Source organism: Pantherophis guttatus, chromosome 6 (assembly GCF_059756535.1).
Source record: "Pantherophis guttatus breed Tessera chromosome 6, ASM5975653v1, whole genome shotgun sequence".
Taxonomy (NCBI): Eukaryota; Metazoa; Chordata; class Lepidosauria; order Squamata; family Colubridae; genus Pantherophis; species Pantherophis guttatus.
The window spans coordinates 103,403,345-103,415,869 of record NC_142068.1 but is presented as its reverse complement, the minus strand read 5'-3'; the positions used below and the strand labels follow the sequence as shown (position 1 = coordinate 103,415,869).

The window sequence follows — 12,525 nt, the reverse complement described above, 5'->3', positions numbered from 1 at the left end:
GTACAATTTCTGCTGCTTGTGCTGATTAACATGAGACGGATCGATTTAATAAAGTGGGAAGGCATTTCTTAGTATCTAGTTTCTATACAAGAAGAACAGACTCCTTATTAATGGCTATATGGATGGATTCTGATCCTATATGCCTCTCTTCCCCTCTCCACTCCCCTTCCCTCCTGTTCCTCCCTCCCTTTATTTTATTAAGGAATCCTGTTTACTTGTTGCTGATAAATAACTATGCAATACTCTTGTATTCAAGTGCAATTTCTAAGATTGGGATTGTTTGAGGTCATTATACGTGCTACATCAATGGATGTTTGCTTTTTGTTTTAGCAACAGACCTGAGTTTGCTTTTTCACTTCCTTAGGTTTGAGGATTTCCTGGCTAGGAAATGGTCATCGGAAAAGCGCTTTGGCTTGGAAGGATGCGAAGTCATGATTCCTGCTCTTAAAACAATCATTGATAAATCAAGTGAAATGGGAATTGAATATGTTATAATGGGCATGCCCCACAGGTAATTGCCTGGCTGGGTCATTTAATCCCTCAGCAAGGCACTGGCTTGCAGTTCCTGAATATTATCAGGGATTTGGGCCTCACTTTTGTTTTTAAACATTGGCTGTAGAATGCTAATAAGAGCCGTGGTAGCGCAGGACTGCAGGACTGCAGGCTACTTCTGTTGACTGCCGGCTGCCGGCAATTCGATCCTGACCGGTTCAAGGTTGGCTCAGCCTTCCATCCTTCCGAGGGTGGTAAAATGAGGAGCCAGTTTGTTGGGGGGCAATAAGCTGACTTTGTAAACTGCTTAGAGAGAGCTGTAAAGCACCCTGAAGTCTAAGTGCTATTGCTACTATCATCAAGGCACACTTCTAGAGTGGCATCGGGAGCAAATCACAGTTATGTATTGACAATGAATGAATCTCTTAGCAATAGCAATAGCACTTATATACCGCTTCATGATGCTTTATAGCCCTCTCTAAGCGGTTTACAGAATCAGCCTCTATTACCTTCAACAATCTGGGTCCTCATTTGACTGACCCTGGAAGGCTGGAAGACTGAGTCAACCTTGAGCCTGGTGAGATTCGAACACCTTTTAACATTTAATGCTGTTGCGTGCTGCTTTTTCCCAATTCTCTCGTCCATTGTTCCCAACAATTGGCAGTTTAGCCTTTCAGCTTATTGTCTGTTTATTAATGGTCTGCTAATTTCAGTAATTTATCTTATCTTTTAAAACACTTCTGCTCACATTTAGGTGAGGTATAAATACACTGATAATAACATTAGGGAGAGAAATAGTAACATTTTAAACCATGATGTATGACACTGATCACTGATCTTAGCCATCGATTATATGGGTATAGATTTGTTGATTTTTAACTCTTGGGATTTATTTTGGATGCTTTTTTTTCCTCCCAGAGGAAGACTGAATGTGTTGGCAAATGTTATTCGAAAAGAACTTGAACAAATATTTTGTCAATTCGACCCAAAGCTTGAAGCAGCTGATGAGGTGGGAAAATATCCTTTCAACTTTTCCAAATATTGTCGGCTACTATTGGTTGTCTTGATCACACTGTTGTGTGGGTATTTTGGGTTTTGGCAACTTGATCAACTTTCCATAAAAGCTAGAGTGACCATTTGTTTAATTAATTTGGATGCTCTGCCATATCACTGAACAATAATTATTTACATTGTATATTAAATATATATATTTTTTAAAAAGCAAGGATTCCACACTTGGCCTATCAGGATGTAGCTGTCTGTGGAGATTCTCAGTCATCCAGGTCATGGTTGTCCCTTCATGGGGCTTTTTCAGGAGGCAACTGGACTTTTCTGTTGTTGTTTTTTCTTTGACGATGCTTTGCTTCTCATCCAAGAAGCTGCTTCTTCTTGCTCTATAATGGTTTTTTAATGTTTTATTATTCTCTGCGATTCTCTATGGATTTCATACTCACGAGACCAACTGCTAAGAATTAAGCAATGTTTCTTTAAGGAGCAGCTTTCTGTAACCTCACCATCCCCCCCCCTTCTCTGAAGAAACGTCTTGGATGAGAAGCGAGACGTCTTCAAAGAAAAACCTGAAAGTCCAGTTGTCTCTTGAAAAAAAGCACTTTTGAGACAACCATGACCTGGATGACTGAGAATCTTCATAAACTCTTGGTATATTGTATTTTGCTGATTCGATAAAGACATACAAATAAGTCAGAGTTTACGTAAAGAAATCATTGCTTAACATTCTGCCAATCCATCCTGGGAGCATATGCTTAGATTAACATTCCTAATTTCTGATTGCCTAAGGGATCTGGAGATGTAAAATATCATTTGGGAATGTATCACGAGCGAATCAACCGAGTAACGAACAAAAAGATCACCCTGTCCCTTGTGGCCAACCCATCTCATTTGGAAGCGGTAGATCCTGTTGTCCAAGGCAAAACTAAAGCTGAACAGTTTTACCGAGGGGATACCGAAGGAAGAAAGGTAACATTGTCTTAATAGCTTCGGTTGACTGTCATACAGGTTCCATTTTCAAAGCTCATTCTGGCTCAAGTTGAATTTATAGAAGGTAAGTGGGAAATCACCATGGATGTTCAGTACAAGCTGAGCAAATTATGCCTGGCATGTCATGTCATCATTGTGCAACCTAGAGGGGTCTCGGACAACTTGCCACGGCCAACTCCCTGTGGGAAAATTCACTGAGGGACAATTCTACGCAGGATAACTCAAGAGAGGGACAAGTGAATTGCAGCGGGCCTTGTCTTGCTTTAGGTTTGAACCTTCTCAACTTTGGAAGTCCTCCAGGCTGGGGTGAGCTGCAGTTCTCTACTTGTCCCTCTCTTGAGTTATCCTATGTTGAATTGTTCCACAGCAAGTGGTCCCACAGTGAGTTGGCCACCGTGAGTTGGCCAGGGTGAGTCAGCCACTGTGAGACAGCCAGGGCTAGTCAGCCATGGTGATTTGTCCCATTCCAACCAGGAGAGAAGCTGGAGAATTCATTTGTGAGCTCCAGAAGCTCTTTTAGGGAATTTGGCCCCAAGACATTGAGGGCACTAAAGGCCATAACCAGTAGGTCTCTGTATCTCCAGAAGAAGTGCTTCAGGATCTGTGGAAATGCAAAGATCTTCTTTTCAAAATCATTACAGAACCCGTACCTTTCCAGACCCACCTGGTAATTTTGAGAACTGCTCTTTGCTTAAGGCATGAAGTGGCTCCAGGGTGCAGCTTTTAAAGGATTGCACAAATCCTTAAAGAAACACCAACATGGTTCATGCAACTGCTTCACATTCACAGCTCCTCTTCCAACGCACTTGCATCACCTTCATAATAATCTTTGTGAATTCCATCCAAAAACAGAAATGCTTGTTTGTAAGATCGTTGGTTGGTAACTACATGTATTATTTTTAAACCCATTACAACTTAGGTTATGTCTATACTTCTACATGGAGATGCGGCCTTTGCTGGTCAAGGAGTGGTTTATGAAACTTTCCATCTGAGTGATCTTCCACCATACACCACAAATGGAACTATTCATGTTGTGGTCAACAACCAGGTACAAAGCAGAGACTGTCCTTAAGAATTTGAGTTGCATTAGCATCTTTCAACAGCTCTTTTTGAAGCTACTGTAATAGATAACAGATCCTATGTGACATTTGGTCCCGCATGGAATTGAATTTTTCTATGGCAGAAAAATATTGGTTAAGAATTACAGCTCTTAGAAGATCCAGTTAACCAGAGTTGTAGCCCCAACACATTTGGAGGATATTAAATTGGAGATTCCTGTCTATCTGTCTGTCTGTCTCTCTCTTCCCCCTCCCCCCTCTCTCTTAAAGTGTAATAATATTGTAAAGTGTAACAAAATAATATTGGTTTGCATATGCGGGTTAACTCTGAATTTAAAGCAAAGTCATGCTTGTTCAATCTTGAATTGACACGGACTGTGTAGATTTTATTTTCTCTGTCTCTTCTGCTACTGAAAATGTTGTTAAATTGAAGAAGAAAAGAATGAAATAATACTTCCGGCGGTGATGTCAGCGTGAGTGGGGCGAGGGAACTGGGCTCCGTTCTTGAAACTTAACTTTTCCCAGCTAGGAAGCCTAAATAGGCACTATCAATCCCAGAGAGATTGATAGAAAAAAGAGGAATCTTTGAGGACCTTGGGGGGGGGGGAAGCAATCCCTCCGAAGGTTCAGGAGAAACCTAATTCTGGCGGGGAAGAAACCAGACATTTTGGCTGGCCCGAAGTGCTGACAGCCAAGGAGTAGGAAGCGAAGATCAAAACCAACAGAATTGCAATTGGTAGGAGAGAAGATCCCAAAAAGGAGGTACAATTATATTGTTGAACGGGGGAGCAGAGATACCGAGACTCCAAAACTTGAGGCAGAAATACTGCCAAATAAACACAGTGATTAGAAGGAAGAGGAGTGGAAGAAACAATTTGACAAGCAGTGACTGCGCAAAAGGTGAGATATTAGGTGAAAAGAGGAAAGAAAACTCCAGCTGGATATATCTTGAGGATTGAGCGGTAGTGATTATAAATTAAATATATTTATTCCATTATTGTTCATGTTATTAGGACTGTGAAATTTACGGAAGGATTTAAAGAACGAAAAAGACTTTATTAAAGGCGGAACTTGAGTGGTGATTTGAGACATTGGATTTAATGGAGGTGTAGACGGAATAGAACTGGAAAACAATAAGATTAGGGATTTCTAATTAAGGCTGTTGAAATTGGATATTTTGGACATTTTTGGAGATTGACAATAAACTTTACAATTGAAGAGAATTGAAGTGGAGGATAAAGGACAGAAAAGAAAAAAAGGGACTGGACAGAGAACGATGAAAGACTGGGAGAAGATTGCACAGAGTTAAGGAAATAATAATAATAATAATAATAATAATAATAATAATAATAATAATCATCATCATCATCATCATCATCATCATCATCATCATCATCATCATCATCTATGGATACCTGGAAAGAAATAACTTGCTTCCTGTAGAACAGAAAGGATGCTGCAAAAACTCAAGAGGAACAAAAGATCAATTGCTGATCGACAAGCTAATCCTAAAGAACTCAAAGAAAAGACGAACCAACCTGTTCATGGCTTGGATAGACTATAAGAAAGCATTTGATTCAGTTCCCCATAGCTGGATCAAGAAATGCCTGGAAATATTAGGCATCAGCAGCAACATACAAAAATTTATGGAATCTTCAATGAACCTCTGGAAAACAAAACTTATGGCTAATGAAGAAGAACTGGGTGAAGTTGAAATTAAACGAGGCATTTTCCAGGGCGATTCCCTTTCACCCCTACTTTTTATACTCTCAATGCTACCACTGACAATCATTTTGAAGAAGATGAACTGTGGATACGAGCTTGCAAAGAAAGGACTGAAAATCTCGCACTTGATGTACATGGATGATTTGAAGCTGTTTGGTAAAACAAAAGCTGAAATGAATTTATTAATTGAAAACACAAAAGAATTCAGCCAAGACATTATGCAGTTTGGAATTGACAAATGTGCAACAATAGCAACCAAAGCAGGCAAGATCATAGAAGAGGATGGAATAGAACTAGAGAATGAAGAAATGATAAAGGCAGTAAAATCAGAAGAAGGCTACAAGTACTTGGGGATTTTAGAAGCCTCTGACTTAATGCATAATAAAGTCAAGGAATTAACTTCAGCCAAGTACATTCGGCGAATTCGTAAGATATTAATGTCCAAATTGAGTGGAGGAAACATCATAAAAGCCATAAATACCTGGGCTATACCTGTGATTAGATACTCTGCAGGAATAATTGACTGGACCCAGATGGAGTTAGACAATTTGGACAGAAAAACAAGGAAGCTTATGACAATGAATCATGCCTTGCACCCTAAAAGTGATGTTGACCGATTATATTTACCAAGAGCAGAGGGTGGTCGAGGACTCCTACAAGTAAAGCAGACTGTGGAAGAAGAAAAATGCAGCTTGAATGATTACATCCAGAAAAGTGAAGAACCAATGATTAAGGAAGTAAATAAAGGAGGCCTTTTAAAGACAACTCAAACAAAAGCAGAATATAAGAAAGAAGTAACTGAGCAGCGAGCTGAAAATTAGAAACACAAAGCTCTGCATGGCCAATACTTGAAAAGTATTGAAGGCAAAGCTGACCAGAAACTAACTTGGAACTGGTTAAGATCAGGAGTACTGAAAAAAGAAACAGAAAGCTTTATTTTGGCAGCTCAAGAACAAGCCCTAACCACAAACTGCATGAAGGCAAAAATTCAACATGTTACCACCAGCAGCAAATGCCGCCTCTGTAATGAGAAAGAGGAGACAGTCGACCACCTGATCAGTGGGTGCAGCAAAATTTCACAAACTGACTACCTACAACGCCATGACCGTGTTGCTAAAATCATTCACTGGAAATTGTGCCAGAAGTTTGGATTTGAGTACAGCAAAAACCACTCGGAACATCAGGTTGAGAAAGTTTTAGAGAATGAGAAACTCAAGATCTTGTGGGACTTTAGGATTCAAACTGACAGGCACTTGGTCCACAACACACCTGACATAACAATAGTTGAAAAGAAAAAAGTATGGTTCATCGACATTGCAATACCTGGTGATGCACGGATTGAAGAAAAGCAGCAAGAAAAAATCACAAAGTACCGGGATTTGCAAATTGAAGTTGAGCGACTGTGGAAAAAGAAATTGTGTGTTGTCCCGATTGTAATTGGAGCCCTTGGAGCAATACCCAAAGGGCTACCCTGCTATTTAGAAATTCTAAATTTGCCGGACTTGAACATTTTGACTCTCCAAAAAAACCACCTTACTCAGAACAGCTTACATCCTCCGACGATACCTTAACAGTTCCTAGGTCCTTGGTTAGGACTCGAGCTGCTGAGCTATTAACCAGCCTCAAAGGCTGTGAATCTCACTAAAGATTAACCAATAATAATAATAATAATAATGTCAAGAAAAAAGAATGGTTCATTGACATTGCAATATCTGGTGATGCACGGATTGAAGATAAGCAGCAAGAAAAAATCACAAAGTACCGGGACTTGCAAATTGAAGTTGAGCGACTGTGGAAAAAGAAATTGTGTATTGTCCCGATTGTAATTGGAGCCCTTGGAGCGGCTACCCCACTATTTAGAAATTCTAAATTTACCGGACTTGAACATTTTGACTCTACAAAAAACCACCTTACTCAGAACAGCTTACATCCTCCGATGATACCTTAACAGTTCCTAGGTCCTTGGTTAGGACTCAAGCTGCTGAGCTATTAACCAGTCTCAAAGACTGTAAATCTCACTAAAGATTATTTATTAATAATAATAAATATTATTATTAATATTTATTAGGGGCAGAGGACTATTGCAAATCCATCAAACTGTAGAAGAAGAAAAATGAAGTTTGAATGATTATGTGAACCAAAGTACAGAAAAATTGCTGCAGGCTGTGAAAACAGAGAACATTATAAAAACAACAGAAGGCAGAATAGAAGGAAAAACAGCTGGATGACAGATTAAATAGATGGAAAACCAGAGCTTTGCATGGACAGCACTTGAAAAACATTGAAGGAAAATGTGATGACAACTTTACATGGGCATGGCTTAAGATGGGAACCATCAAAAAAGAAACAGAAGGTTTAATACTCGCTGCTCAAGAGCAAGCACTACAAACTAATGCCATGAAAACGAAGATACAAAAATCCACCGATAATCCAAACTGCCGACTTTGCAACAACAAAGTCGAAACTATTTCACATTTAATATGTGAATGCAGCAAAATTGCACAAACTGATTACAAAGCGAGACATGACTGAGTTCTAAATTAGTCCACTGGTCATTATGTAAAAAATATGACTTTCCTGTATCCAAAAAGTCATGGGAACATAAACTGGAAAAAGTTATAGAAAAGGAGAAGGTGAAGATCTTGTGGGACTTTCGAATAGAGATGGATTGTCACTTGGAACACAACATGCCAGATATCACAGTTGTCGGAAACCGAAACGTGCTATTTATTGACATTGCAGTACCAGGAGACGCCAGAGTCGAAGAAAAAGAACTGGAAAAAATCATGAAATATTGCAACCTGGCCATCAAAACTACATGGCTATGGATGAAACATGTAACAGTGATACCCATTGTCATCGGGGCACTTGGTACCATGTCCAAGAATTTTATAAAGTTCATCAGCAAATTGCAGCTTTCTGCAATAACACCAGCAGAACTGCGAAAAACTGCGCTACTTGGAACATCGTACATCTTAAGAAGGTACTTGGTTGGCGAATCCGGAAGCAGCGCGGCAGTACTGGCTGGGAAAAATGTCGGGCTCCGACGAACTCGGCAAAATCCAGCCAGATGAACCGTCACTGGTGAGTCTTTGGACCGAAGCTGTCCTGTAGGGACAGTGAAGAAAGAGAGGCAACTCAGTGTCTAAAGAGGGACAGGCAAGTCCCTTGGATAGCCCGAGAAACTCTCCCCGAGCTGGTGATGGGGGGATGGGCAGCGATCAGAGTGAATCGCCATGAAGCTGGAGCCTCTGGAGCAAGTGATGTGCAGGAGGGAAGATTTGGACAGAGTCCTGGTGTTGGGTGAGTGATCGGCTAACCCACAGACAATAAAAAGAAAATTTTAAATATTTTCAACTACTAAACAATTACTAAAATTACCCCGGCATGGAAATTGCGGCTAAATAGCGGTGGGGGGAGATGGCAGATGGAAAGAGAAAATGAGAATGACAAGCGCGCCATAGAAAAACCCGAATAAAGAATTAAAAGTGATGGACAAATGGAAATGTAAATCTGGAACTTGGATAGTCTCGGTTTTTTGGTGCTGTCTTCCAGTTAACACGTGGGTTACATCTACGGAGCCAGGGCAGTCCAAGTATGAGAGGTCAGGGCCACAATAAAACTGAGGGTCTCTTCGTGATCCCCCAATTGCATTTCAATGGGTTCGGTCACAAAGCTGGCTGGGCCCCCTCCTGCAATCGATCCGTCCAACTGGCAGAACGCAATGGGCCTTTTTAATGTTTTTAGCCTCAGGCCCATTTTCTCCACCACTTCCGGGCTGATTATGCACCTGCTGCACCCAGAATCTAATAGGGTTAACATCTGCGCATGTGCCCCTGTGGACGGCACCCTTATTTCTATGGGGATGAGCATGGGGCCCTCAGTGTGATTCACCAGATCATCGGAGTCGGAGTCTGTCCTGCTGTTGTCCGCGGTGGTAAGAGTTCCCAACTCACCCTGGTTTCAGGGAGTGAACTCAACGACTTCCCCTTTCAGGGCGGTTTCGCGAGCTTTTGCGGGTGCTTTGTCAGCCTTCTTTGGTCCCGAGCTGGTAGATTTTGGCACTGGCTTGGAGAAACATTCAGCGGCCCGATGGCCTTCCTTTCCACATTTGAAGCACGTGAGGTGCTTCGATTTGGGTTTGAATTCTGCTCTCCCTGCGCCCGTCTTTGGTGCTCCTTTGCGGTAGAAGGAGGATGACGGGTCCCCTGCACGGCCCCCTCGGAGTCGTCTTCGGGCCAGTTCGATCTCCACATCCTCAGCTACTACGTACCAACTCTGCAAGTCTTCGGGGACCCCCCATGCTCTACATTCTTTGTATATGTCTTCATTTAGTCCGTCCTTGAAACTCTCCAGTAGGTCCGCTTCTGACCACCCTGTCATGTAGGGCGCCAGTTCGCGAAATTCTTGGGTGTATTCTGCCACCGATCTCCGGCCCTGCTGGATACCCTTCATTCTGAGTCTCGCTTTCCGCTTAGCTAGGTGGTCTTCAAACCGCCTCCTAAGAGCCCCCATGAACAGGTTGTAATTCCTCAGCAAGGGAGAGTTATTATTGTGGAGGACCACCATCCATTCAGCTGCTACTCCCTCTAAGACATTTGTGACGCATCTCACTCGTGCCGCATCTGATAAGTAATCCTCCCCACAGTCCTGCATGTGGTTCCACACTTGGGTCAAGAAAAGCCCCAAGGTCTTCGGGTTCCCATCATATTTTCCGGTTCGGGGGGAATTTTTGGCTTTTTGCGTCTGCAGGGTGGGGCCTGCAAGGCTGGGGGTCCCTGGGCTGCTGCATGCCTCGCTTGAGCTCCAGAAGCCTGAGATGTTTCTTCCCCAGCTTCCTCTTCCTCTCCCCCACAGGCTGTCTCTTCTGGATCCAGCCTGGGGTAGTCTCCTCCCTTCCCCACAGGGAATACATAAGACTCACGGCTTTTCTGGCTTCCCTCGGCATCGCGGAGGAGTTGCATTGCCTGAGCAATCATGCGGCTCTCCTTTTGCTCTTGCAGCCACACCGCCTCTCCCTTATGAGGTCTGGAGCTGGTTACTCCTTGGGGGGTCCTCCCCAGGTCCGGCAACCTTCCTACTCCCCTCGACCATCTAGCTTCCTCTGGCTCCTCTCTCAGCCAAATTTTTTCCATCCATTCTGCAGCTTCCTTCTCCGCTTGAAGTGAAATTATAGTAGAGCCAGAAGCTCCCATCTGGTCTCCTTCACTCTCTTGTTCAGACATGAGCCCCCTCAGTGTTTATCCGGGATGGCTGGAGATGAGATTCTGCGTAATGTCAGATGTGCTTCCTTCAAAGTCCAGGAAAGAATGACCCAAATTCCATTGTTTATAGAGAAAGGTACTTTTACTAGAAGATGAAGTGAACGCAACCAAAGGAAAGCAGAATCTAAGGCAATACCCGCGAAAATTGCATATAGAAAGCATCCCCTCCCACTGTCCACTGTATATCATCCAATCCAAAGGTCTTCCAGGGGTCAGGTGGAAGCACACATCTGGCAGCATCATCAATCAGGAATGCCACGACCATTGGCCCGATGGCAGCTTCAAAGATACAGTCCGGTAGCTTAACTGTCGGTTTCGATTTCTCCAGATTCCTCCAGCACCCTCCCCCCCCATGTTACCTAGCTCTCCCCCCTCCCGTTACTATGGCAGCCAAAGCTGTAAAGGCGGAGGCTGACAATCAGATTATAAACTTATTGATGATATATAAAGGTGAAAGAAGATGTGAAAACTGGATTTTTTCTCCATGGATGTGGATTACAAATAAAATGGCAATTTGTTAATTAGATGAGTGGAACTGTGGATTATAGAGAGACATCTGCAGAAGAAGGAAGAGCATGATATGGAATTATTTTACTTTTAAAACCTTGAACTTTTAAAAAAAGATAACTGGCGAGAACTAAGGAGGATACGTTTTGCCTACAAGAGGACAGACTTTGATGATTATAAAAGAAGGACCTTAATGTGATTTAAAACTGGAATAACTCAATCCAGAAAGAATAAAATGGAACAGGAACTTAATGAACTGATAAAGACGATGTGTTTGGAAATAAAAGAAATGATTATAAATTTGCATGGAAAATCGAAATCTGAGGAGGCAAAGACAGAACTAGAATGTGCTGAAGATGAAAAAGAAATGACTAAAGAGAAACAAGAAAGATAGGTGGATAATGAAGAAGACAAAGAGACTGACTATGGAAAAGCGAATAATTGTAATATTAAATATGGACAAAAAGAAAAGAAACAAAGAAGAGGGTGGAACAGGGAAAATACAAAAAACTTAAATGATTACACTGAGATTAACAGTGGAAGGGTAAGAAAGAGGGAAAAGAGATGGAAAATAATAAGAAATAAAGGACAAAATAAAAGATTTTATGATTTTAAAATACAAAATAAGCATACTAGAATTAACAATGAAAAGGAAAAGAAAAAGGAAAGAAAAAAGGAAAGAAAAAGGAGAAACAATGGGAAATATAGGGCAAAATAGGAGAGTGCAGAACTTTAAAATACAAAAGAAAGGAAGAAAAAGGGAAAACCAAAGGCAAAGAAGGAAAAGAGGGTCGAGGAGAAGGAAAAATATTAAAAATATAAATGATTACACTGGGATTTACAGTGGAAATATAAGAAAGAGGGAAAAGAGATGGAAAATAATGGGAAATAAAGGGCAAACATTTCACGATTTTAAGATACAAAATATTAATATTTCGTATCTTTTCGTATGAAAAGATACGAAAAAGGAAAAGAAAAGTAGAAACAAAGGGAAAACTGTAATAAATGTCACATGCTCAAGGATATTGGAGGTTTACAGAATGATAAGTTTTAACAATATGAATAAATCAGTTGAGGGAAATGTAATATTTGAAATATTCCAAACTATATATTTGAAACATAGTTAAAAAGAGAAAAAAAGACAAATTAAGAATATTTTAAGAACTAATCGGATTGGGTAAAATGAGAAAGGATTAAGATGCGCTTTATAAATATATATTTGAATAAGTGGAAATATATTGTTAAAATGTTTTGAGAAATATATTTAATGATTGAAATTGAATGTAAAATTGAATGAAATTGAAATGATAAAAATGATTTAAATGTTATACTTGCAAGAAGTAAAGTAGAAAAAATATATTGGTAAAAGTAAAAAAGACAAGAGAGTAGAAAAGTGTTTGAGTAAAGACTTAAAGGAAAAAAGAGAATAAGATGAAATATATTGTTAATAATTAAAAAGATAAGGGATCGGGGCTGCCTGA

General features: G+C 40.8%; 1 protein-coding gene across 7 annotated transcripts in view; it reads left to right on the top strand.

Annotated features, from left to right (window-relative positions):
- OGDHL (oxoglutarate dehydrogenase L) overlaps positions 1-12,525 on the top strand; it is an 81,586-nt gene that overhangs the window by 31,621 nt on the left and 37,440 nt on the right. For all 7 annotated transcript variants that reach the window (XM_060685524.2, XM_060685521.2, XM_060685523.2 and 4 more), the window contains 4 exons: positions 365-511; positions 1,411-1,501; positions 2,290-2,469; positions 3,410-3,538. In XM_060685524.2, the coding sequence (XP_060541507.2) occupies positions 365-511; positions 1,411-1,501; positions 2,290-2,469; positions 3,410-3,538 (547 nt within the window). The remainder of the gene's footprint in view (positions 1-364; positions 512-1,410; positions 1,502-2,289; positions 2,470-3,409; positions 3,539-12,525) is intronic.